The 27,720-nt window shown below is 43.0% G+C and overlaps 1 protein-coding gene across 1 annotated transcript; it reads left to right on the forward strand.

Moving 5' to 3' along the window:
• Positions 1 to 32: 32 nt before the first annotated feature.
• Positions 33 to 27,631, forward strand: INTS4 (integrator complex subunit 4). The gene is given in 24 exon segments (XM_088535027.1): positions 33 to 167; positions 443 to 637; positions 4,114 to 4,231; positions 5,036 to 5,142; positions 5,697 to 5,882; positions 7,028 to 7,078; positions 7,648 to 7,736; positions 7,999 to 8,119; positions 8,525 to 8,596; positions 9,468 to 9,642; positions 12,297 to 12,502; positions 13,956 to 14,098; positions 14,838 to 14,953; positions 16,768 to 16,901; positions 18,088 to 18,245; positions 20,242 to 20,335; positions 21,240 to 21,320; positions 22,935 to 23,065; positions 23,400 to 23,439; positions 23,441 to 23,460; positions 24,353 to 24,512; positions 24,800 to 24,943; positions 25,476 to 25,596; positions 27,439 to 27,631. Coding segments are annotated over 24 exon segments (2,907 nt in total). The 5' UTR covers positions 33 to 113; the 3' UTR covers positions 27,630 to 27,631.
• The last annotated feature ends 89 nt before the right edge of the window (positions 27,632 to 27,720 follow it).

The following is a 27,720-nucleotide window of genomic DNA, read 5'->3' on the forward strand; positions in this document are numbered from 1 at the left end:
GAGGACGCGGCTTTGGTCCATCACGCCGGAACACTCTATGATTTCTCTGTCAGAGCGGGAAGGCGGGTACGGACGGCGGCCGCGGAGGGTCACGCCAAGGCGAGGTGGGCGCCATGGCGGCGCACCTGAAGAAACGCGTGTACGAGGAGTTCACCAAAGTGGTCCAGGTACCGCAACGGGGTTCCGCGAGGGGAGCCCCTAGAGCCCCGGCGGCGGGGGAGGCCGCGAGGCCCGCCCGAGGCTGCTGCGTTCGGCCCGCGGAGTGGGGCCTACACGGGCCAAGAGCCGCCACCATTTTGGGTGGGGGCACACAGGGACCGCGTCCCCAGCGCCCCCATTTCGGGGCTGTTGGGGACAGCGTCCTCGTCCCTTCCCGAGCCCGGCAGGGGCCGTGTGGGGCTCCGCGGCGCCCCCTGACCCCGCCGCTCTGCCCGCCCCGCAGCAGCAGCACGAGGAGCTGTCGGCCAAGAAGCTGCGCCTCGCCAAGCCCAGCAAGTCGGCGGCGCTGCACGTGGACCTGTGCAAGGCGGCGTCGCCCGCCGACGCGCTGCAGCACCTGCTGCACTTCGCCCGCCGGCCCGTCGAGGCGGAGAGCGTCGAGGGCGTCGTGCGCATCCTGCTCGAGCACTACTACAAGGTAGCGGGCCGAACGCGGGCCTCTCCGGGGTCCCATCCCCCAAAAGGGTGGCAGAATCGATAGACTCGGTCTTGAAGCTGTTTTCCAAACGTAACAATTCCATATGGAGCCGCAGCAGCGCTCGCTCAGGTCTGCCCTGTGCTGCCAACAGGTGTAAGTTGAAACCCAGGCAGTTCCACCTCCATGTGAGGAAGAGTTTCTGTCCTGTGAGGATGCTAGAGCCCTGGAACAGGCTGCCCAGAGAGGCTGTGGGATCTTCTTCTCTGGAGATCTTCCAAACCTGCCTGGATGCCACCCTGTGCTCTGGGTGTCCCTGCTGGAGCAACAGGTTGGACTGGATGATCTCTAGAGGTTCCTGCCAACCTCAACCATTCTGTGATTCTGTGTTTGGCAGCCCCGTATGAGAGGAGCGACCCTTTCCCCACACGACTGCTGTTTGTGTCACATCCCAATATTTCCAGGTGCCGGGCAACAAGAATGTGAGCCATATTATCCCCACAGGCAGTCTGAAGCTAAGCTCACACAGACAAAAGAGGTCTCAAGAAACTGTCCGGAGCACCAAGCTGTCCAAATCTGTCCCAACATTATCTAACAGCCAATATCTTTATCCCAGCCAACATTTCCTTGTCTTGCTCTTAATTTCTTCTAACTGCGGAGTAATTTTTTGCTTGTGCTGTGGTCAGAACAGTGTTAGTGTGATGCTTCTGAAAAGCTTTTCAGTTTTTCAACAATTAAAAATTAACAGAAAAATAACAAGGGAAATATTGTATGCATCATAGTATCTAGACACTGGTCTTTCACTTGATGAATCAAAACTTTTATTGTAGCTAAAGCTACATTGCAGGCTCAAGGTGTCATCATAAATGTCTTTGTGCTATTTCTAGCTTCTTTGTTTACGTTTACCCTACTTTGAATTGATGCTTAAACTGTAAGTTGTTTTCCTTTTTTTCTATGCTTTACCTGCTTCTGCTTGCACACTGAGAGTGTTTCTCTCTCACTTTATTCTTTTTTATTTTTTTATTATCTATTATTATCTATCTATTTTTATTCTTTTTTAAAACTTCTTTTTATTGTTGCCGTAGTGTACACTCAAAAACGTGCAACTTAAGGCCCTTAACTTGCTGTAGTTCCATGGTTTTTCAAGGATAAAACTCTGGTTCCTGATCAAATAATGCTGCTGAAGTTTCCATGTTGCAGCTCATGTCAGAAGGAAGACTCTTAAATTTACAGACCAGATCCGATTTTTAAGTTTTTACTTCACAGCCTGTAGCAGAAGTCAGATTTTTAAAATTATGACAGTCCTATTGGTGCCATTTTTTTTTTTTGCTTAAGGTAAACATTTCCTAACGAACTTGTCTGCTAGTACTGCTAGAAAACTAGCGCTTAAACAGCTCCTTCAAAAACCTAGCGCCAAAAGCGGTAACTGCCCTGGAAGTTGTATGATGATGAACTGTTTGTGGGGTCATTATTTTGTTTAAAGTGGTTTTGCAACCTCCTGCTCATCCATTGTATGTCTTTATGTTTTGATAGGTATAAAACTATAAGCTAATACTGCTGTCAAACACAGTGTGTGCTCAAACCGTGGTCTGAGATGATCCTGGAAGTCTCTTCCTGACTCCTGAGCACAGCCAGGAATGGGGTTAGGGACACGTCGCTTACAGGTGTTACTCTCACCAGTTATATACTTAGACTTTAGCATCAGCTTCTCTGATTTCCTTCCCATGAGAAGGAAGGAAAAAATACCTTTTTGTGGGGCAGGCTGTTCATAACTTGATAAGGATAAAACTGTAGTTTTTATTCATAAAACTCTTGAAAGTGCCTTTATGAGCAGCCTTTCTGAAATTGCTGATTTCATAGGGAGGGTTGTCCTTTTAATAACAGAACAAGAGTAATGTGTGTAAACTGATTTGAGTAGCAAGCCAACAGTAGTGGCAGTTGCTAAAAGGACTTAATTTTGGCCCGAAAAGTGAAAAGGGTTCTCAGATAGGTTTAGAAATAGATATTTTTTTTCCCTACTAATATAGTATTTGTCACTATGGAGAGAATGACACTGAAGTCTCTCTTGAGAGACTTCACCATCTCCCAGAACATCCTCATGGGGCAGCTCAGGAAGTGTAGACTGGATGAGGGGACAGTGAGATGGACTGAGGACTGGCTGGATGGCAGAGCCCAGAGGGTGGTGATAAATGGGGCCGAGTCTGGTTGGAGGCCTGTGGGTAGCCATGTCCCCAGGGGTCAGTACTGGGCCCGCTGCTCTTCACCTTGTTCCCGGAGGGCACCCTCAGCAAGTTTGCAGGTGACACCAAACTGGGAGGAGTGGCCGACACTCCCGAGGGCTGCGCTGCCATTCAGAGAGACCTGGACAGGGTGGAGAGTTGGGCAGAGAGGAACCTCCTGAGGTTCAACAAGGACAAGTGCAGGGTCCTGCCCTGGGAGGAATAACCCCAGGCACCAGCACAGATTAGGGGTTGACCTGCTGGAAAGCAGCTCCATGAGAGGGATTTGGGAATCCTGGGTGCCAACAAGTTGCCCATGAGGCAGCAACGTGTCCTCGTGGCCAAGAAGGCCAATGGGCTCCTGGCTGCAGCAGGAGCGTTGCCAGCGGGCGAGGGAGGGATCCTGCCCCTCTGCTCAGCTCTGGGGAGGCCGCACTGGAGCATTGGGGGCAGCTCTGGGCTCCCCGGGACAAGAGGGACCTGGAGCTGCTAGAGAGGGGCCAGGGCAGGGCCACGAAGATGAGGAAGGGACCGGAGCATCTGTCGTATGAGGAAAGACTAAGCGAGCTGGGCCTGTTTAGTCTGGAGAAGAGCAGATTGAGAGGGATTTGATCAACATGTTCAAGTACCTGAGGGGTGATTGTAGGGAGGATGGGGCCAGGCTCCTCTCGAAGGTGCCCAGTGACAGGACAAGGGGTAACGGGTGCAAGTTGAAACACAGGAAGTTCCATCTCCATGTGAGGAAGAACTTCTTTGGTGTGAGGGTGCCGGAGCCCTGGCACAGGCTGCCCAGAGAGGTTGTGGAGTCTCCTGCTCTGGAGATCTTCAAAACCCGCTTGGATGCCACCCTGTGCCCCATGCTCTGGGTGTCCCTGCTGGAGCAGGGAGGTTGGACTAGATGCTCTCTAGAGGTTCCTTCCAACCTCAACCATCCTGTGATTCTGTATTTGAAAACCTAGTTGTTTAGAATATCAATTTTCAAACAACATGAAAGCAATTTTGAAGAATGCTGATATTAGTAGAATGTTTATTTCAGAACGTCCTGGAAGCTGCCACAGAAACATTCGAATATGGTTAATTTTTTACCATGTGATAGAACAGTATGGATAAGATAAGACAGAAAAGACAGAAGTGAGGGAGCAGAATGGCAGGGAAATTCAAATCCCATGTGTTGAATTGCGTATGGGTCCTACTGCGTGTGACCTTTAATGCTTTTCAAGTGAGAAGTGGATGAAGATGACTGTGGTTGCTTCATCACAGGAGAACGATGCCTCTGTCAGATTGAAGATTGCTTCCTTGCTGGGTTTGTTGTCAAAAACTGCAGGATTTTCCCCAGACTGCATTATGGATGATGCCATCAACACGCTTCAGAATGAGAGTAAGTCACACGTTTCAAATTGTGTCAGGATCAAGGCAGAATCTTATAGACTTTAGGAGACATCCGAAGTGTATAATTGGGAATTATTGGTCTATTACCTATTTCCTACTGTTGTGAGCAGGGGTAGAAAATATCATGTTCTGAGGATAAGAAACGTTTTCCTCAGAATGGTCTACTATACATAACTTTATTTTGGGGGAGGATGCAGTGTGCTTTTGCATCCCAAGGTATAGGGTTTTGTTGTAGAGGAGAGTCTTACTTAAAGTGGAGTACTTTCCTGATGTTTCAGGCCAGCCCATCTGAATTAATGCAGGAATGTGTTCATCTTTTAACGTTTGTTTTTGGAAAAGTAGGTTTTTGTGTTTGTCTTAATGTCATATTTACCATCATGTAGTTACTTGCTGCAGTTTAATTTTATTTTAAGGTAATGCAGAGATGGTCTGGGACCTGAAGTTGAGTCAGCAGTGAGGTACACTATCTCCTGGGCTGCATTAATGGCACCATAACCAATAAATCAAGATTATTGCCTTTTACTCAGTGCTGCTTAGGTGACATCTGAGATACCGCAACCATTTTCAGGTCCCTCAGTACAGGAGAGATGTTGATAAGGTTGAGTGAATTCAGCAGAGCACCACTAAGCTGGTTGGGGCTGGAGTGTGCGAGGCAAATTTGAGGAAACTGGGCTTGTTTGGTGTAGAGAAGAGAAGAATTTGGGGAGAACTTTCCAACCTGAATGATTTTGCCTCTCGTGAGGTGCCTTTGGAGCTATGCAGCCTTTCACTGCTTTGCATTTTTGCTTTGCAGAGTCTCACCAAGTCCTTGCTCAGCTGCTGGACACCCTCTTGGTAATCGGCACAAAACTCACGGAGAATCCCCCTGTCAGAATGAGACTGGTGGAGGTAGCCTGCAAGGTAACGTAGCCTTCCTGAGGAAATAAATCCTTTGCAGTGGCAAGACTCTGCTCTTGCATGATTTTGGGTTGAATCCCTGTTGGGAAGGAGCTCCCAGTTCTGTATTGAAGAAAGGAGCAACCCAAAACTGCACAGAGTATGAGCACAATGTCAAGTCTCGTTGAGGAGTCTGTACATGACACCAGTGTTTGTGAGATGTCTGAGTTTTCTCTGTTGTTGTCTCTTTCTCTAGGTACTAGATAAACATTTTTGTGTTAAGCAGATGATGGTTAGATACACAACTAAAAGTATGGCTTGATAGATAGTTCCTTTCGTTAAGAGAAAGCCTCCTCTTGAGGAGATGAAGCAATTAAAAATGTTTAAATCACACGTATAGTTTATTTCAAACTATATATTCATCACTGCAACAGGAAAAAAAAGTCAATGTTTAAAATATTTTTTAAAGAGATTAAGAGATAACTCTAGAGTTACAATTGTTAGCTTTAAAATTGCTTTAAAATAGTTTTAAAACACTTTAACAGTGTTTTTATCTCTTAATTTCTTCTATTCCATAGCATCTGACAGATTCATCCCATGGTGTAAGAAATAAGTGTCTTCAGTTAATTGGCTGTCTTGGACCAGTGGAAAAAGGTGTTGCAAAAGAAGCTGAAAGTCAGTCTGCCAAAGACGTCCAGAAGATCATAGGGGATCACTTCAGTGACCAGGATCCCCGGGTTAGGACTGCAGCTATAAAAGCCATGGTAAATGTTGCTTGGATAATGAACTGAACTGTGTGGGTTTGTGCCAGGAAGCTGATATGAATGGAAACTGATTTGAAGAGATTTAGATTAGAAATTGTGTAATGATCTTGATAAAAGCCTACTTAATGTGTCAAAATTACCTGAAAGAAATAAGATGGGACTTGAAATGTGAGAATAACAACTGATATCTCATAAAGCATATTGGTGATTGGTGACAATATCTGTTTTGACTATATCTGGAAAAGCTATAGTCAAGGATGAGATGGATTTGAGGGGATAAGATTTTGTTTTCATCTATCTGGGATCTCCTTGTGCTGGAGGTTATGCTCATCCTTGATTTTCATTACATTTTTTAAAAACCTGCTTAGGTAACCTTTATAATGACCTTCAACCATATCTATAGCAAGATTTATGACCCTAAATTTACTATTACAGTGGAAATTTTGCTGTCTGTGTATAGTTTGAAGGAGGAGAGTATTCAAAATGAATTCAGTGTCAATAACCACTTCTAGGATTCCTGATAAGGATTTTCCTTGCTACTGTGTTTAATTTTTTGTTACGTTATCTCACTGGCATGTCGTGCTTTGAAGAAATGAAAACAGCAAAACCCCATCTCATTTCTTGTTGACTGTATTGGGGCAGATATTATCCATTTGGTTGTGCGTAAGGTTTGTGACATGACCTTATTCCAGACAAAACCAAACTGTGTTTAGTAGAACAATTTTTACTATTTTCTGGTTCAGCAACTGAAAAGGTTTACAGGCCATGGAATTTTTTCGGCAACAACTAATTTACATCCATATTTTGTGAGTGAGGATTAAAAAATGAAATTGAATTTCTTTCGATTGTGACTGAAATACTGAAAAGTTGCATGAAGGTTGGGAGGATGCCCAGATGATGTTACCTTATTTTCTTAACAATCAAAATGAAGTGGTTTTGAAGTGTATTAAGTTTATACCTAGGTAAAGGTTATACTTGTCATGGCCAAAATCATGAAATGGCTTAATTATAGCAGGAATCAAGAAATGCAGAGAAGTAATGTTATTCAAATAGCAGGAAAAAACAGTCATGAAAACTAAGTCTGTGTCCCTTAAAACTATATAAAACTATGTCACTTTAAACTTTGCTTTTTCTTTTTCCTGTAGCTTCAGCTTCATGAAAGAGGATTAAAATTACAACAGGCTATTTACTGTCAGGTAAAACTTTGTTCTTCTGGTTGTTTATATTGCTTGTCTATATTACTTTTCAGATTTTGTAATACATGCTTGGAGAGATTGAGGTCACTGAATGGGGATGGAGTACTTTGTGTGCAGTCTAGCTGTGTTTTTGTTATGTGGTGGTGCAAATAGTCCACTTTGCATGTTGTTTTGCTCAAGTGCACTGCCACGTATACTTTGATTGGAATATGTTATTTACTGAGGGAGATAATACCCATAGTTATCTAGCATCTTGTCTTTTCTCCATTTATCTTGTAATATCATCAAAGAGTAAACCCCTTTTCATGCAAGAAGGTTTCATTTGCTTTGTTGGTGAGGTTGCAGGGCTGAGCAGGTCAGTTCTTGTACAGGTTCTGGAGTTCTGCATGTGGCTAGCTGACTCCCTTAGGGCTAGTCTATCTGATCAAATTTGGAGCAGGAGGGGAGAGCGACTTCATCTTGATTTGCAATCTGGCCTGACTGATTAATGGTGGGAATCCGATATCCATTGTGGGAGATCAGCAGTGCTGGAGGTGTTTTCAGGTATATCTGACTGGAAATCTTTTCAGGCTTGCAAGCTGCTGGCAGACGATTATGAGCAAGTACGAAGTGCTGCCGTTCAGCTCATTTGGGTCCTCAGCCAACTGTACCCTGAAAGGTATGTGCTTTATAGAGAGAAATGACTCCAAGTGGTGGCAAATCAATAATCCTAATCCCAGAAACAGTGATAAATCTCAGGAGCCACTGTTAGAAAGCTGACGTGTACAAAATGCTGATACCTGGTGAGAATCACTGAGCTAGAGGACATTTTGGCTACTGATGCTCACTGCATGTCCCTAGGCATTCAGAATAGCTATTTCTTGCTTTCTGCCATGCTGGATAGCATCAGATCACCATTTTTTTTCATGTTTCTCTGTTAGCATCGTCCCAATTCCTTCTTCTAATGAGGAAATTCGCCTGGTGGATGATGCGTTTGGAAAAATCTGTCACATGGTTAGTGATGGCTCCTGGGTTGTTAGAGTGCAAGCTGCTAAATTACTGGTAAGTGGCATTCTCTGTATCTGAGCGTAGTTCATGTTGTATTACCCCTCTTTTTCATAAATTTGAAAAGAAATGGAGGTTTAAGAGCTGTTTACATCATTTTTTACCAAAATTCAAGGAAAGAGAAAATGTGCAAGGTTGAGTTGTCCTAGAAAAAAAAAGATACTTTCTCAGCTGAACTCTGCAGTGATTCTTTCAGGGTAGAGGGCTGGGTATTCAGTAGCAACAAAAGCAACAGAAAATACTTTTAATAATTCTCTCCACCTGCCTTTCAAACACACTGAGCACTATATAAATCTATTAGAGTGAATGGAAATAATTGTGGCCTGTTTTGAGATTTGTCAGGAAATACATGGTGTAATTTAGAATAATACGTTGCAATAATACTTTTTTTTTTCTCTTTAGGGTTCTATGCAACAAGTTAGCTCCCATTTCTTAGAGCAGACCCTTGATAAGAAGCTCATGTCAGATCTGAGGGTATGTGAATATTCGGGTTTGTTTGCTTTTTTGTTTGTTTGTGTGTAGTGTACTAAAATCACACAACAGGTATTGTTAATGCAGTGTGTGTGTGTGTGGTTAGCTTGCCTCAGGGCTACCAAGAGTTAATTGATGATGACAGATTTTTCTGTTTGATTAAAGGCAATGAGGCAATTGCTGGTTTTAGGTTTCATTAGTTGAGCTTGCAGTGAACAGCTTTAGGCTATTCAGGTTTCCCAGAAGAATGGGAAACATTTCTATGCACTCCTGACAACCTTTTGTCTAAAAGCTTTATTTATTGTGGATGGAAAGACTGCATTCTAGTCCACAGAGGAATCTTACGGCAATGTCCTAAAGATCCATTTCCAGAGACATGGGTAGCTAGAGACTGGGGTGCCTGAGCCCTGTGAGCAAAACTTAGGCATAATTCCTTAAGTGACCCTCTCACTTAAGGTATTAAATTCTGTTCCTCTATCTACAAAATAGTGATGAAGCCAGAGCTGCTATTTTTTGGTGCGCTGCTGTGTGAAATACTTTAAGGATCTTTCAACAAAGTGCTGCACAGCTTGCTTTACAGACTGGAGGAAAGGATTAGCAAATGTGCTGAATGAGAACCACATTTCAATTTACACACTGTTAACTCTGTATAGCATGGACAGCCATTGAGGTGTGTAATTGTGTTTTAATAGGTTTAAAGTGTCTGCATCTGTTTTTGCAGAGAAGTTGTGGGGTGCTTAACTGGAGGGGCCTTTTCTCTGACCCAGTTTGGCTCTTATGGCGTGTAGAGACATGTTAACTGCAATATATTAACTGTCATCCTTTCCCAACATTAAAAATACAAAGAAAATAACTGAAAAACTTCTTGGCACAGAGGAAACGGACTGCACATGAACGAGCCAAAGAGCTCTACAGCTCTGGGGAGTTCTCAAGTGGCCGGAAATGGGGAGACGATGCTCCCAAAGAAGAGATCGACACGGGCGCTGTGAACCTCATCGAGTCGGGAGCTTGTGGGGCCTTTGTTCACGGCCTGGAGGATGAGATGTATGGTGAGTGTTAACTTGCTAGGCACTGACTACAGAAGCATGTATGTCCTGGCTGGGTTTTCATCTTTTATTCTGTAAAAAAAGAGAAATTTCTTGGCAATTGTGTGTGTTCTGGGGAGAGGATTGTGGATTTCAGAGCGCTGCTTTTTTGTGCTTATTTTTTCCAATTATTTCTAAGGTGTTCTAACATTATACAGTTTTTTGAATTGAAGCTCTCCATTGAGTACCCATCTAGAAATAGCTTCCGTGACAGTGAAGTTTTAGTGAGATGTCTGGGTGGAAAAATAGTTGCTTATTTTGTTCAGAAACGCACTGGAATTTTTTGTTTTTTATTATTGACTTAAATTTAACAGCTGGCTGTGGTCCTAAATTGGAAACATTCGTTCCTATTCTTTGAAGCTGGAGTTTTCTCTGGAGGAAGGAAAATCAGACTTGCTGAGATATGTTACTACAACTTCATGTTGTATAAAATAAGACTACAAGAGACCTGTGACCATGGAGTCCAGTAATAATTTCTTGCATGAATATAGCAGCTTTGCATTCTAACAAAAGCTAGAATTAACAGAGCAAAAAGAAAGAAATTATATTTCAAACTATTTAAGGATCTGACAGCTTAAGTGAACAGTTTTCTTCTAATTTCCAGACCGGGTTCATCCATAGTTGACTATTTGCTCTTAGTGGGTGGGAAGTTTTGGGTTAAATAGGGTGGTACTTCTCTCTGGGACTAGCTCCCCTAGTAAATACAGAGACAGCTTTAATTTTACAAGGAACTAAACAAGCGAAGCCCTTTTTAGTCTTCGTTGGTATAAAAGTTCTATCCTTGGCCAGCTAGAACTCATTCCACTTGCAAATTGCTGCAAGGCTCTGTATGTCTTCAGAAACACAGAGCTCTGATGAGCTTTTGCTTTTGTCTTGAGCAGTGTTGTCAATAATTCATTTTCTTTAATGGAAATATCTACATTCTCAGATCACCTCTACTAGTAAACATAGTGCAAATATCCTGGTGTCTCGTGGTTTTGCTATAATAGATTGGGAGACCTTAGTTGTCTTTCTCCAGCTTATAATATTGGCTCTGTTCTTTTGACCCAGGTAAGTTCTGAGTGTAAAAGTGTAAAACAGGCCTTCCTGAGCTTGGCTTTTGGCTGTAGCATTGAGCACGCTCATGTCATGCCATGGCAACCAGGAAAGTCTGTATTTTAGGCTTTCTGGACCAACTTTCCAATGGGAAAATTGAATACTTGTGTTGTAAGGAGCTGTTGAGAAGAGCTAGTATTTTTGTAAATCCTGACAAGGTTGAGCTGTAAGCATTTTTCCTGAATTTCTTTTTAATGTTATGGGAAGAATGATGCTAAATTAGAAAGTATAAAAACACTACGACTAAAATGCCTCTTTTAATTGTGCTGTAAAAAATGGTTTATTGGTCCATGAATCCTTTTGATTTAAAGCATGTCTTCCTAATAGCTGAACTCCCCCTGAAGTCTGAAAAAGCAACTTTGCTTCTTCCTGACTTAGCAATAAAAATTATTCACTGGAACAAGTCTGTTAATCTGTGAACTGTGTCCCCTGGCTTCTGGTGCCTTTGTGGAATGTCAATAAAATGGATAGAGGTAGTGTATATACACATCTCTGAATAATGTAGATAGAAAGCAATATTGGCAAAATGGTTCTGTTTATTTTATTTTATTTTATTTTTTCTCTTTAATACCTTGTTCTTAATGACCACAGGGACTAGCAGATGTGGCAAAAACGTTTTGTTATTGGATAAGCAGGGGCCTTGCTGTGTTTGTGTTTTTCTACTAAATCAGATTCATCGGGAATTGAATATGTTCTTTAAGAACAATGGGTCTAAAAGCAACTTAGAAGTTTAAATAAATGTTTTCAAGATGAGCTAATTTGGGTGAAAAATAGAAATAATACTTAAAACAATAATGTTTGCAGGATGTCAAATTCTTATTTTTAAGATCCCAGCATACGAGTGATCCCAGACTATAAATATTATTGCAGCTAGTGTGGATGGCTAAAGAGAAGAAAATCTCATCTCCCCTTAAGCTCGTTATATTTGGGTATTCTTCAAAGTTCTGCAGTGTTTTACAGCATAACTGCATTCTAGACAGTTTTTCTCTTTTCTTCCTTAAATTATGCATTGTTTTAATAATTAGTGGCATGTTTTCCCTTTTGAGGGATCCAAAGTCATGAAAGAAATGAAGTTCGGTCTGTTTGCTGCAGAGATGCTGCCACTCCAGGGCTTTTCAGCAATCCATAAAGTTCTACACGGCAAGTTAAAAATGCAACGAACGCTCTGAGCAATTAGTGTTGAGCAGAATAAAGCAAGCAGAGCTGAATTATCTAAATTAGTTTGCTTAAGATACCAGGGTTATATCTATACTTGTAAAACATGCTATGAAAGGCTTAATATTTATTGGTGGCTAAGAAGGAATCCATCTAGATATATTTATACCAATAAAATTGCTCTAATGGAGATGGCTCTTGATTTGAAGGCTTTCTTGTGGAAAGGACTTGGGATGCTGCCTTAGTCTCCTTTGTCCTCAAGGTTTCTTCAGCAACTCCTGCCCTGAGCTCAACCCTTGAGTATTTTGAGTGGTGACCGTGGGGTGGCAGCTCTTTAAACCATCCTCATGACCGATTCCCTTTGCCAGAGGTTCGGATCGCTGCGGTGGAGGCCCTCTGCATGCTGGCTCAGTCTTCTCCTGCTTTTGCGGAGAAATGCCTCGACTTTTTAGTGGACATGTTCAACGACGAGATCGAGGAGGTGAGGCTGCAGTCCATCCACACGATGAGAAAAATCTCCAACAACATCACGCTGCGAGAAGACCAGCTGGATACTGTGTTGGCTGTCTTGGAGGTAAGAGTGGGCAAAAATCAGCTTTTCTGCTGTCTTTTAAGGCGTTAGAATTATATGATGCTAATTAGGCTCATCCTTTGAGCTGAAACCACTTTTTTCTTTTATTTCTGCAACAAATGGAGTATGATCTGATCTTGCAAACACAGCAGCTAGTTTCATGTGTCTCAAACGTTTCTGTACCTGGTTTATGTATGTTCAAGCTGGGCATCTGTCCTTGAAGGCACAAACATTTACTAGTTAGACTGGAAAAATTTAGGGTACTATCTTAATGCTTCTGTAGTGATTTATCTTGTACGCTATGGTGGCTGAAGTGTGAGCCTGATTCACATTCTTGGTTTTGTCAGTTCTGAAAGCTGCTTGCTTTCTGTCTCGGCAGTGAGATCCATCCTCAAGTAAGATAAGAGATCTCAGATAAGAGATTCAGATTAAAAAAAAAAAAATAGTTTCTGCATTGCTTTTAGGGTGCAAATATGGAAAAGTTGGTGGGTTGGAGCTTCTGAATAATTCTAGCGGTTGCTCCTTGCCTTTCTCCCAAGGCTGAAGCTCTGTATTGTGTTTTTTCACATAGTTCTTCCTTGTCTTTAGCTGACTTGTTCTCCCATCTGTTTCTCTAGTTTTTTGCCTCTCTGGTCTCCATCTTACCCCTCCTGGGGTCCTTGTGATGCAGGCAGAATGTAACATTTCCGTGTCATTTCATTCCAGTCCTTAGAGGACATATTCTTTTCCAACCATAGCATGTCTATCCCTAGGTTCCCTTCTGCCAGAATAAGGAAGTGTTTTCCTCCTTTGATCATTTGTATGTGTTGTCATTTAAGAGCCTTTACAAGAGGACTGCTCTTTCTTCCTTTGTGCAAGGCTGTGATGAATGTGCTGTTGATACTTAGCAAGTTATAAATAAAACAAATCCACCACTGAAATGCATCCAGTTCTTGCTGTCAAATTTTCACAGTCTTTCCAGCAACGCCACACAAATGCTGATAACAATGAAGTGTAACACATATATATGAAACCACAAGGTGGTTTTTTGGCTGAAGGAATGTAATTATTTAAGCTGGACTTCAGTCACGGCCCAAAAATGCTGCTTGAAGAAGCTCTGCTGTACATATCTTCCTGCTTTGTAAATAAAATGGGTAAAATGTGACTTTAAAAGTGGAACATCAAGGATTCTATATTATTTGCACGAAGTAAACAGCTCAACTTGTAAGAGCTTGTTTTTTTCTTTTTAATGTATTTTATTATATGTCTATAAACCAGTTGCAAGTTGCTATAACCTGTGGACTGTCCCTTGGACTGTTGCTGCTAGTAGTGACAGATCAGCTGGAGATGTGCACTGTTTTTTGGATGCCTCTAGCACTAATTCATCCAAAGAAGAGGAATTGCTATGATTAAAATAGGTGTTTATGCACACGTATCCTGTCTCTCGAACTCAAAGGTATTTGGGTTGGATTTTTAGGATTCTTCAAGGGACATTCGGGAAGCTCTTCACGAACTGTTGTGTTGCACCAATGTCTCCACTAAAGAAGGCATCCACCTTGCCCTGGTGGAGCTCCTGAAAAACCTGACCAAGTATCCCACAGACAGAGAATCCATATGGAAGTAAGTGTGCTCAGTGGATCTGCTTGCTTTGCTGTACTTTTTAGTATTTGAAAAATGAAACAACTTCTTAACTAGCTAAAGTGGTTGCAGGTGTAATATCCTGTAGTGCTGTAAATGTTTGGAAGAGCAGCTGCACCAAGAAGTCTGCATGCTCACACCTCACATACAGATTTTGCACCTTATATACATGGCTGTACTCATCCTAGAAATCCAGCACTGATGGATTCCTCTTGGAAACAGCCCCCTCTCAGAAGCAGCCACCTCAAAACATCCCCAGAGTTCCCAGAAGAGATTAATTCAACCCTCAATTGAAAGCCATCAATTTATTTGTTTTTTAAACCTTCCACTCTTTTATTTATTTCCAAAACAAACAACCAAAAAAAGTAAATTTGCTATTATCATTTAGTCTGAATAGCTTTTTGTGGATTGAGTAGCTCCAGCTGTTCAGTATTCTTGGACATATTTCTGCCTGACATTACGTTTAAATAAACTGTGTTTATTATTCCTTGCTTTTTGAAGCTGTTGTCTTGGTTTTCTTGGATGCCATTAAGCATTAAAGCAAATACTCAGCCCCAAAGAGACAGCATTGCCATGAGTTTTCTCAAAGGCCTGGACATGAGGATTTTGAGGTTGATTGGCACTTCAGGGTGCCACTAAAATACAGCAAAGCAGTGCTTTAAATTCTTGTGTTTTGCAGCATATGTGGTTATTAAAAATATTTTAAACTTTGTGTTTTCAGATGCTTAAAGTTCTTGGGGAGCCGACATCCAACTTTGGTGCTTCCATTGGTCCCGGAGCTCCTGAGCACACATCCTTTCTTTGACACTCCAGAACCAGACATGGATGACCCAGCCTGTATCTTTCCAATGAAACCAGTAGTTCTTTTTGACTCTAAAAGACTGTTATCTAGAACCACCTTCATAAATACCTATGGGGTATAATTAGCCTTTTTTCCTCTCTAGAATGAATAGTCTAGTTATCAAGCAATTGGTCAAGGTTTAGGTCTTGCAGATGTGTCCTTTGATATGAAAAACATTTGCCTAGTTTGCACTAATCTTAAAGACTCTTTAAACTTTTTATGTAAAACTCCCCCCACCACCACTATCATTTTTCATTATAGCAGTGGCTAAATCCCTATCATGCTCTAAATTTATAATCTTTTTGAAATAATTCAAAATCAGAAATCCTTATGTTTGTACTTCTGATGCTCTAGAATATAAACTGTTACAGCATCATCTTTAACAGAAAATGCCTTAAAAATGTGGAATCCTGGTTTTCTGTTGTTCGTTCTTCTCATTTCTATACAACCAGAGAACATAATTGAGATTATGGATACTGAGAGATGTTAGACTGAAACAACTCTCCCCTTCTGTTAAGCATAGTCCTTATTTATCTCCATTCAGAGGCCATCAGCAGAACTTCTATGCAAGTCAAGTAAATAATGTATGAGCACTGAAAATGGCTAAAATTGGGTGGAAAGATATATCACTAATATGACGGTTAACCAGTAATTTGAGTAAATTTGCGGACTGAAGGAACATTGGGGAAAAGGTCCCTTCCAACCTTAAGCATTCTATGATTCTACGAAAAGGACTGTGGTTTAAATGGATAGTTTTGAACCAGAGAATATTATTTAGGATGTTCTGGAGATAGCTGCCTACCAAATCCTATGGAGAGATATTCTTTGAAGACAAGTCTGGGAGCCAGAAAACACAAAGTAGAGATGGTGGTGGTATTTCTCCCCATTTTTGCTTTTTTTCTTCTTTTTAAGTGAATAAATTATATGGAAGTGTAGTTTTGCTTTGATTCAAAGTGTTTAGCAAGTTTCAATCAAATTAGCTAGTAGTTTCAGCTTAAATTTTGGAAAGGATCTTAGTCAAAGAGAGGGAATTGGTTTCTCAAGCTGCTGCCTTTATCCTTGGCAGCCTATAACTATTGCAGATTTTCATGAAGAAGGAAATGTGGGTTCAGGTCTCTTGTGTTGGAGAGAGGGTCTGAACCTGCTTCTGTCCCAAACGAGGACCTTGCCCATCTCAAGCTCTGGGCTGGGATCTTGTTGGAGATGTTACCCTTGGGGTTATCCTCTTGCAGGTGAAGGTTTCAGCTTTTTGGCTGCTTTTTGCTACCTTTTGTACTTCTCTAGCTCTTGCACTGTGAAAATGATCTTGTTATTCTATTCCAGAATTTTTTGACGTTCAAATCCTTGATTCAGTTTATAAATCTGTGTAAGAGGGATATTTTTCAGGGGGTTTTGCTCCATAGCAGAAAGAGCAGTTTTCAAAGCCTCGGAGATAAATGTTTTCTTTCAGGTGCTACTTGGGTACCAGACAGGTAAGCAGAGAGTAAACTGAGATGGGGAAGGGCGAGCACCACCACCACGAGACCCCGTGTTCTCCTGGCTCCCGTCCTTCGTGTTGCCTGTGAGCAATCCCCTCTTGGCAGGAACATCCCTTCTGCAATATGGCCCATTCTCCAATGTTTACATGTTTTATTTCATTTTCATCTCCTCATACAGCTGCCTCTCAGCTTTTTGCTCAGCACCCTCCCCCTGTATAGAAAAACCTGAAGAATTTCCAGCCAGGAAAGGCTTGTGGAGCTGTTGCTTTAACTTGCTGATCCCCCACGAGCTGCTTTGTCATTCGTTTTCCCTTAACGATCCATTTGGATAGACATTGCTGTTCTGGTGCTGATTTTCAACGCCGCTAAGAGCTGCCCCACGATGCCCGCGCTCTTCTCGGACCACACGTTCCGGCACTACGCCTACCTGCGCGACAGCCTCTCCCACCTGGTGCCTCCCTTGCGAGTGAGTGGAACCGCTGGCCTGGGCTTTGTTGCTGCCAACACTGTAACATTTTGGGGATGGAAGGGTTTGGTTTTTAACCCCAGCTGTGAAGGGGGTGAATGTTGAATTGTACATGAAGAAAAGTCACCTACTAAATCCCCGCTGTAAGAGAGATGTGGAGCTTCTGGAGAGGATCCAATGTAGAGTAACAAAGATGATGAAGGGCCTGGAGCATCTATCGTAAGAGGAAGGACTAGGCGAGCAGGGTCTGTTCAGCCTGGAGAAGAGAAGGCTGAGAGCAGATTTGATCAACATATTCAAGTACCTGAAGGGACAATGCAGGGAGGATGGGGCCAAACTCTTCTCCATGGTGCCCAGTGCCAGTACAAGGGGTAACAGGGACAAGCTGAAGCCCAGGCAGCTCCACCTCCATGTGAGGAAGAACTTTCTTGGTGTGAGGGTGCCAGAGCCCTGGCACAGGCTGCCCAGAGAGGCTGTGGAGTCTCCTTCTCTGGAGATCTTCAACCCCCCTGGATGCCACCCTGTGTCCCGTGCTCTGGGTGTCCCTGCTGGCGCAGGGGTTTGGACTAGATGATCTCTGGAGGTCTCTGTCAACCTCAACCATCCTGTGATTCTGTGAAATTGTTACAATATGGAGTTTGTAACATTTGGAGGAACTCCCAGCTGAGAATAACAGGGAGTTTGGTGGTTAGGAGGGAGCACCTGAGGGCAGGATTCCTGGGAACTTGCTGGCAGAGATGGGAAAGGAAGTTTAGCCTATGCACAGCTTGCTAATGTTTGCCTTGCATCCTCCCTACCTGGTTTACTCATGGGTAAGATATGTTTCCTGCCACTTTGGATCATGTTATTCCTGCGTGGAAATAGAAGTGGTGCTGATGTTGGCCATGAGCCTTATTATGGCTCATAAAATGAGCTGCACTCTGTGTGGTCTCAACTTCAGCATCTCATAGTTTATAGATTAGGAAGATGTTTCTCTCCGAGGGATGTTGGAATTTAAACTGAAGGTGTGTGTCCAGAAGGTGATTATAAAACCATGCAGATGCAGACACAAAAGACTTGACAAAAAATATGAATCTGAAGAATAAGTTGGAGTTGTCAGGTGTTTGCCCCTAGCCAGCGAGGCAGCGTTTTGGAGCATCTGTACTCGTGTTCAGCTCTTCTCTGTGCATGTGTTTCTTTTGCTTAGCTGCCAGGTAGAAAGCTGGTGTCCTCCCCTGTCTCTCCCAGTATCACCCCAAACGAGGACCCTTGCCAGCAGTTCCTGCATCAGAGCCTGGAGAGGGTTTACAACCTCCAGCACCTCGACCCGCAGGGCGTCCAGGAGCTGCTGGAATTCACCATCCGGTAAGGCTGCAAACCGGTGCCTTTGTGGAAGAGTCCCAAGGAAATTGGGGAATTAAATAAAATTAAACTGGGTTCAGATTCCCGATTGCTTTGAAGAAGCTGCAGTGATTGGAAATGCGAGTAGTTTACTTTGCTGTTGGGCACCTAGTCTGAACCTCCTGACAGAGTTGGTGATTTAAAAAAGGAATCGTGACATGTTCAAAACAAAACCCAGGATCTCAGTGACACCACATATCTGTGTGTGACTGAGGGGAAGATCTTTTCAGAGCTTGGTCAGGTAAGGGTGCCCTTGAACTGTTCACCTGTGGTCAAACATGCTTTCATTTTTTTAGGCTCACAGCTTTGAATCCTTATTTTGGGTGTATTATTTGCAATGCACATGTTTTTTTCTTTATTATTTTACATTGCTGTTTGCAGTTGATAAGGACATACCGAGTGGCTTCTGAATGCACATTCTGTTTTGCCTTTTCCATTTTGCCTGGGCACTGACTTACACAAACAGAACACTTGCAAAGGATCCTTTCCATGGGATTTGTCTGCTTGACAAAAAAGAAACTGTAGAAAAAAATACATAGTTTGTGTCAGGAAAAAAAAAATGTAAAATGCAGTATTTGGATCCAGAATGTGAATAAAGAATTCCCAGCAACTTTTATTTTTTCATAAAAAGCTACTTTTTCTTTACATTACCTTTAGACTCCCTTGCAGTGGAGGGTAATCCATGTGCTCCTCCCTGAAAACCTCCCTGTGAAAAGCAAATTTCTTGACTGTTTAGAAGCTGTTGTGCACCATCTACAAGGCTGTCCCAAAACACTCAGGATATTAAATGTTTTAAACAGAACTAAACATCTTAGTCCTTTGGCAGAATGTCCAGAGTCTCATAGGCACAATAAAACAGAAACCTCACAGACTGTGAGCGTTTCCCTTTTGGAGTATAGGAGTTATGCCAGAGAGCATCATATAGATGGCCACAAGCATTGCTGACATGCAGTAAAGGACCTAATGGAAATAATTTTTATGATTTTTGGTGGTGGGATCTTTTTTTTTCTGCTGGGGTCACCACCCAGGAACTGCACTAAACCAACTGCTCATTCACAGACAGTGTCATGGATTGCTTGAGTGTCTCGGCTGCCAGCAAAATTCCTGTGTGGCAGAGCCCGGGTTTTGGGATTGCAGCATTAATATGGGAGCATCACAGCTAAAATGAGAGAACAGTCGGCTGAAGAAAAAAAAATCCAGTTTTATTTTAATTTTGTTTTTTTGTAATAATGGGAAACATGGAAATAGATGGTTTTAGTTTGTTTCTGGAGCAAAGCAAAATGCAGATAAGAACAACGTGTTGAACCCACCTTATCCAACCTATTTTAATTACAGAATGGAAAATAAGCTACCTTAATTTATTTAAGGGCTCAGTGTCAGGAAGGTTTTTGGGTTTGATTGGCTATCATTTTTCTGGAGGATAAAACCTGCTGTGTGGTACAATTATCAGTACAGTAGACATAAAGAAGCTCATTTTAAGAATGCAAAAGCTATAGCTTTTAAAAATGCTACAGCTCAGATGTTCCTGGTTGCATGAGCCCAGCATGTTGGGAACATTCTTTTCTAGCCAACGCGAGGAGTTAATTTCCCAGCAGAGTAGCACAAATGGGTCTTTGGCTGCTGCAGAAATGTGAAGTTAATTCTGGAAGCGCTCCACTCTGTGGCTCCCATAGGGCTGCAGAGTTATGTGGGTTGACAGACCGGTGGCTTGCACTGCCGGGCTCATGACAGCCCCCAGGAGCAGGAGAAGCTGCTGCAGAGTCCCCAGGTGCAAATTGCTTTGTGCTGCCTCATTTTTATTTGACTTCTGGTGCCGTGAGGATGAGCAGAGAGACCATGCAGGAGGAGCGGGCTGGTTCAGCACTGCTGTTGCTGCACCCTGGTGCAATCAGATGAAAATTTGTGCTGTCTGATTTAAAGTTTCTCCTTTTTTTTTTTTTTTTCTTCCCACTTTCTTCAGGGACCTTCAGAGGCTTGGGGAGCTGCAGTCAGAGTTGGCAGGGATGGCAGATTTCACTGCAACTTACCTTCAGTGCCAGCTGCTCCTCATCAAGGTTGGGTTTCTTCTGCGTTTGGGGGCTGTTGGTGTGAAATGCCCACAGCCCCTTCCTGCTCGTCCTCTCCTGATGTTCGTGCAGAAAACTGTTCATAACCTCAGTGCAGGTTCCCTGGGGCAACTCAGTGTCCCTGCTTTCCTCACGCAGCAAATTATTCATGCAGCAACCTTGCAAATGAGTGCACCGTTGCAATGTCTGCTCTGTAGAGCTGGTCCGTGGATGCTTTTCCAGTGCAGAGCTTGTAAATCTGTTTTCTGTCAGAAATGTACAGTGCTGAAGTGTTCTAACTGTTTTATATTAGCTGATGAACTGGTTATTTTGATAAAATAGCAGTGACTGCTTTCAGTCAGCTTCTTCCTGTAAGCAGAAACTCAAATTTCTTGCTTTACTTCTTGAGCTATACATTGGTGGTAGTGTTGGGGATAGTGTTTAGGTTAGTTTGCTGGTATTCTTATGTGTTTGAAGGTGACCTATACATATATATGTATATATATGTATATATAATTATATATTATATATATAAATATGTATATGTATTTACACATACACAAAGCATGAATTCACAAACCAGTTTCCAGAAGGTGCCCAACAAAAGCTTTATCTCATAAAACCAGGAGTGTATTTCAGCTTCTCTGCTAAATGTGTAGTTGCCAGATGGAATATCTTATAGCAGCCCACAAATCCTTGGAATACAGTCACCACCCAGAGAGGATATTTTGGATGAGTGGTGTTGCAGCTCGGAACAATAGCAGCTAAATCCACAAGTTCTGCCAAACGTGCTCTTCATGCAGAAGGCTGGCACTGGGGTTAGGCTTTCCTCCAGGTGTTGCCTGGGGGGAAGCAATTCACGTTAGCTGCAAGGCTGTGATATTTTGTATTTCTCCATGGTTTTGTTTTGCAGGCCCTGCAGGAGAAGCTGTGGAACGTGGCAGCTCCACTGTACCTGAAACAAAACGCGTTGGCATCCGCTGCAGCCAGACAGGTGAGGCTGAAGCTGCTGAGCCTCTGTGGAGGGAGATCTTGGGTACAAACCCTTCCTCAGCAAGCAGCAATAATCTGCTTCTGATTTTCCTCTGTTGCAGTCTGCTCTAGTAAATCCTCGTTTACCAAAGTGGAGTAAATGGAACGTGGGATAATACTAATATTAGCTTTGACCTCTGCATGACTTCTTTGCTGCTGTGTTCTGGGTCACTTAAAAATGTTTTTTCTTTTAGGAAAATGGTAGGTTGTAGGGTGAGATGTACATGTGGAGTCAGTCGTCTTGTTGTAGAACGTCACCTTGTAGCATATCAGCTTTTTAAGGTACCTGAACACTCACTGGAAACCACCGCAGAAGCAAACTAAGCCAGGCTTGTTCTTTGCCCGAGTCAAGCCTGAGACTTGTTCTAGGTCGCTTTGCTGATCCGCAGTTTTCATGTCTCTGAGGATGTCACTCAAATGGGTGCGTAGGGTCAGGTGCGTTAAATTACAGTATTTGCAGTTATATATTGGGACGGATATAAAATACATAAAGGGAGGTTCGTGATGACTGGGAAAAGGCAAAGGTCTTGCCCATCTTCCAGAGGGTGAGAAGATCCAGGGAGCTGCAGGCTGCTTGGCCAAACCTCAGCCCTGAGCAGGCATGGAGGATCCATCCCTTGAGGGGCCATTTCTAAGTGTTTGCAGCAGCCAAAATGCATTGCCCAAGGACAAATCGCCCCTGAACAACCCCGTTGCTCTCTGCTGAGGTGACTGCAGTTGTGGCCAAGGGGAGGACAGTGAGTGTTGTAACCAGTTGTTGTAACCACTTCAGGTCCTTTCCAACCTGAATTTTTCTGTGGGTCCAATTACTATAAATGATTGGATCCTGGAAAAAGCAAAGCTGAACCCTACCAAAAAGAGAAAGTGAAGGAGAAAGCAAGCTAATAAAATCTGGAAGCAAACCAAGGGTAAAGGCAAGTCGGTGTATCTGCTGGGAGGCAATATTGACATTTTGAGTCTCCAGTTAATTAGAACGTAATAAGAGGCTGTGGATCAAAACCCTGTGTGCTGCTGACAGCTCTCCCCAGGGCCCAGTACAAACAAAAACCTATTGGCTTCTTAAATCTTCTCTGATTGAACCGTCTTTCCTGGGTGCCCTTCTGAGCTGCTTGTGGACCCCTGGGAAGCTGCTCTCTGTTGTGACCGTGGAGCAGTGCAAGGTGCAGGAATCTTTCCTGCTTAATAAGTCCCCAGTTCTTGGGTTCAGTTTGGTTGTAGTGAAGCCAATTACACTGATTTAAGTACTTCTGCCTGCTTAAGCCCATCTATTCTACAGGTACAACGTTACAGTAACAGAAATTGCAATGTGTTGTCTAAGCTTTTAACTGTGTGTCTAAAAAGGACCTAGAATGATGCTTGTCTTGTGATACTGCAGCTGGAGGTGGGAACTACGAGAAGTGGTTTTGAGTGTGAAGCTGTTTCCAAAAGCATTAGGACAAATCCGCTCTAAAAGGCAAAACTGAGCGGGACCGGTGGGATTGCTGCGTCGCGCCGCGGAATCGCGGGATTTTGGGATCACATCTGCAGCACAGTTTAACGGAGCCGCGTGGCTTGTGTCCCCTGTGGTGTCTGGCAGATCCTGGAGGAGACTTATAAAATGGAGTTCATGTACAGCGGCGTGGAAGGCAGACAGGTGGTCATTATCCACCACATGAGACTGCAGGCCAAGGCTCTACAGCTCATAGTGACTGCACGGACCACCAGAGGGTGAGGATGACGTGCTGAAAGAGGGGGTTTCCTTAGGGGTAATGATAAACTTAGTTTCCTGAGGCTTTTTCTTTCTGTAATAAAAATGAATGCCCAGGGTAACTTGGATGCATAAAACAATGAGTTCTGGGGGGCTTGATAGGAGGGAAGGAGATGGGAATGCTTCTGGTCTCCTGGGTTTGGTTTAGTTCTTGCCTTTGAGAATGCCCTGCTGGCCTCTTTAAGATCTGCTAGTTTCTGTAAGCTTGAACTGGATTCCTAAATGCTTACAGGTATAGAGCCAGCTTTCTTCATTGGAAAATAAATAAGTAAAGGAATGTCTTCCTCGTTACAGAGCCGAACCCCTTTTTGGGATGTGTGAAAAGTTCTTGCAAGGAAGTAGATTCTTTTCAGAGGTGAGAAATTCTGTTGCTTTTTTACTTTCTCCTTTAGATGTAAAATGTTTTTAAAAGCTGATGGTGATTTTTGTATATGTCCTCTCTATGTTCCACACTTGACTTTCAGAATAATTCAGAAATATAATTCAGAAATGAGGTCTCTCCACCTCCTCACAGGATACTAACAGCAGCAGTTTTATGCTGAAGACCCTTTTAGGTCCTGCTCTTCAGCGTTTGTGTTGGATTTTCCTGCAGTTAAAGCAGTTATCGGGTAGATGCAGAGCATCTGGAGGTGCCACATAATCTCTCATTCACTTCACACGAAGCAAATGAACCATCTGCGTGCTCAGGGTGGGAATCCTGTCACCCAGTTGTAGCTGTTTGCACTATACACATAGACGTTATAGACATTATAGACCACTGCTTACGAAGCAGACACCTGGGCAGACACTTACTGCGAAGACAGAGGTGCTTCTTTCATCTTGTCCTAGTCTCAATGCCTAAAATAGGTCAGGTTACTGAGGCGTGAGGTCTTTTGGATGGACTTGAAAGGAAATCCAGACAACGTGCTCAGATGTAGATACCCAGAGCTGACTGAGCAGAACCGCATCTCCAGTTCTTGATAAAATGGACATCTCAACATTAGCCAAAATAATTGTTACCTCATGTGAGGTGCATATGCATCAGAAGGGGAATCTACATGCAGAACTGATGGTAACAGAATGCTTAAAAAAAAAATACTTATTTGCTAGTTTTGAAACTGAAATTGAAGACTGCCTGTTTTACAAAGTCACTCTGTATCTAATTCTACAATTATAAATAAAGTAACTTGACTGAAAATCACCAGACTGTTGAAAAAAAAGTTGGGGTAAGCATTTGATTTTCATGAATATATTCTTAACACCTGCAGGTGTTTCATCTCAGAGCTCCCACACATGCAAGGCAGCTTTGTCGATAAGTTGCTGGACTTAATGCCCAGGCTCGTGACCTCCAAGCCCTCGGAAGTGGTCAAGATCCTTCAAACAACACTACGACAAAGCACCTTCCTCCACCTTCCTCTTCCAGAGCAGGTCAGTGTCATGTGAAGAACTAAAATGCAACGTTCTTCTGAGCTGTCTTAGAAACCAACAGACCATGTTTCATCCTGGCGATCGGTCACAAGGGTTATTTCTTTGAACTAGATTTCTAGAATCTCCAGAACTGTTGCTAAAAATACAGATTTAGTAATTCCTGACTTCCTGACCGTATCTAAAATTACCCAAAGTTGGTTCACAGAATTTTCTCTGTTAAGAACAGTAATAGCTTGTTGTCTTTTTTTCTTGTCACTCACTTTTGCAAATCACTTTGCCCCTCATAGCTCCATAGAGCTACTGCAACTATCATTGAGCCTACAGGGGAATCGGATAACCCGCTGCGGTTTACGTCGGGCTTGGTCGTGGCGCTGGATGTTGATGCAACTCTGGAACATGTACAGGATCCCCAGGGAACTGTTAAAGTTCAGGTAAGGAGTCACCTGGCATGAACGCAAGCAGGATTGTGTTCCAGGGGGAGTTGGCCTAAGGACGTCAGTTGTTCTCAATTGCAAATAATTGTGCACTTTCTTCGTAGCAATGTTGGGTTTCTGTAATTTAACACTCCTGCAGAAAGTGGCTTGTATGTAGTGCACGCATTAGGAACCCCAGCATGAACGAATGCTGCTGAAAATCTGGCTTGCTTAATGGCAAGAAGAGGAGAGAAGAAGCTGTTCTGAAACACAGAAATATCTAGGTGCTCGATTCTCTGTATTTAAAACTTAGCTTTCTTCCTGCTGTTGAACCACGTGTTTAAAACCTAGAGAAGTAGGTGGGTGCAGAAGGATGTTAAGAAAAATGCATTATACAATAAATCAAAAACTCTGCCTAGAGCACGGAGGAAGAAGCTGATGCCACCTCCTTATGGACTTGCTTCCGAACTCAGGCCAAAAGCAGAAGAAACCAGTGCACGTCACAGTCCCCGTGCAGCTGTCCCTCAGCGTTGCTTTTTTCCCCCTATAGGTATTGTACCCAGATGGACAAGCACAGTTAATCCACCCCAAACCAGCTGATTTCCGAAACCCAGGTCCCGGGAGGCACAGGCTGATCACACAGGTCTACCTCTCGCACACGGCCTGGACAGGTGAGGCAATGGCACAAGGGAGCGCGTCGGCGCTGCTGCAAGCAACAGCAAACGTTGTTCTGGAGGCAGAAAAGTTCCCTGGCTTGACCCTTTGGGCACAAAGATGCCACCTCCATGTGTGGTCTTGCTGGAGGCTCTCGGGGAGGAGGTTAGCTGTGGGAGGCAGGTCTGCACCCGCAGCTAAAAGTACGGAGTCGGCTGACCTGATTCACTGAAATTCACTGCTTTGGTTCCAACAGGTACTGGAGCGTGGCAGGGAGCCTTGGGGCTGTGTGTACTCACGGTGTAATTTCACCGCTGAGTAAAGTGTCACCCTTTATGCCCTAAGAAACCCCCCTCTATCTCTGGTGGAGTAAGTGACTCCGACATTCCCGTTGAGCTGTAGCTGGCATTCACGCTGCCCTCATATGCAAGTGCTTCAGGAATTGGCTTGTGGGATTTCAAACAACAGAATCAAAGAATATTTTTCCACAGCTCCCTTTCTCTTGTTTGCTTTTAAGCCCTCTGCATTTATTCAAATGCAGGCTTTTTTTTCCCTCCTCTATGCAGTTTATTTTCTGGTTAATAGGATTCAGTGGTTTAATTTTTAGTCAACATTTTTTTTTTTCTGCAGTGTTCTTTCTCACTTAGCCATTTTTCCACAGCACTTCCATAGCACATCCATTCACCCTGCTTGCTTTGTTTTGCTTTGGAGAAGAAAAAACAGCCTTGTTTCTAAGACTGGAAGTATCTGGATTTAAAGGTTGATCCTGTGCCAGAGGGAGCAGAATCAAGTGCTTATTTCTGGTTCTGCAGTATTTGCTGGAAGGGCATTTTCAGTTTGCTCCCAAGCAATTCTGTTTTGGAATCTCCCCTGGTCATTATTTTAATTAATTAGCTTTGACACTGGAACTTAAGCATGTAAAATGCGGCGATGATACCAAGCTGGCAGCAGCTGAGAGAACACAGTCAGAATTCAAAGTGCTGTTGGCAAAGCGGAGAAATTGTCCGAATTCAAGAAAGTTACTCATTGAAGACCAGAGGAAATGTAGCAAGGGGACTGTCCTCACGTAAAAGGTGGGATAAGTGATGGATGTGGAGAGAGGCGACAGCAGTTACTCCAGTTTTGGGCACTGCATCTTAAAACTTACATAGAGAAACTGGAAGGAGCCTAGAGGAACACACTGGGAATAAGAGGTTTTGGTAATGTCGACTGAAGGAAAAGCTAAAACAATTTTTCAGTTTGCAAGGGAAATTTTTGACTCAGTATGACTCAAAGTCATATTATAAAGGAAAACTTGTTTTCGTTGTGAGCACTGAGAGAACAAAATAAACTCATCCTATGCATCTTGTGGAATTAGGAATATTAGCAATACCTGCCTAACTGCTGAGATGGAAAAACAAGGAAAAAAGCTGTGTTGAAATGTAAAAAACCTGCAACAGAGGAGAATCTTTAAGTAATTTTCTGGTTTGAGAGTCTTGATCAGACTCTCTAGATTTTACTTATTTTTTGCAATAAATTTAGGGAAATAAATTAGGCCTGCTACCTTTTGATAATTATTTTTGAGATTTGCTAGTTTATCTTAGGAGTGTTTGTTTTAAGCTGAGACTAAGAATAGGAGGAAAAAGATAGTGCTTAATGCTGCTGTATTGAATGTAATGACAGAATAAAGTTTCAAAATTAATTTAAAAATATTTTTTTCAAGACATCTTTGGGGTTGTGATTTTATAAACCTAGAATGCCTCTCTAACCCAGAATAAATAAAATCTTGACCAATTTTAAATTCTCACAGATTCACTCAGTACTGGTTACTTGCTCTGTGATGACCATTGTGTTTGGCTTGTTCTGTTTTCCCTCTTCAGAGCCGTGTCAGATTGAGGTGAGGTTGCTGCTGGCCTACAATTCCAATAGGAGCAAGGCTGCTAAAATTCCCAAATCCACGTGGAGCGACAGCATGGAGGCTCTCCCGCCATCCGAAAACGGCATCGAGGGCACCATTCCGTTCAGCAAACCCGTCAAGGTTTATATCATGCCCAAACCTGCCAGGCGGTGAAGTCTGTCACGGAAAAGCACCTGTTTATGGGACTGTTGGGATACGGGAAAACGATTTGTTTCCCAAGGTAGTGAATCAGTACAACACTTGT

This window comes from Tinamus guttatus, unplaced genomic scaffold (genome assembly GCF_059628265.1).
Source record: "Tinamus guttatus ecotype Peru unplaced genomic scaffold, ASM5962826v1 Tinamus_guttatus_pri_ptg000602l, whole genome shotgun sequence".
In the NCBI taxonomy this organism is placed as follows: Eukaryota; Metazoa; Chordata; class Aves; order Tinamiformes; family Tinamidae; genus Tinamus; species Tinamus guttatus.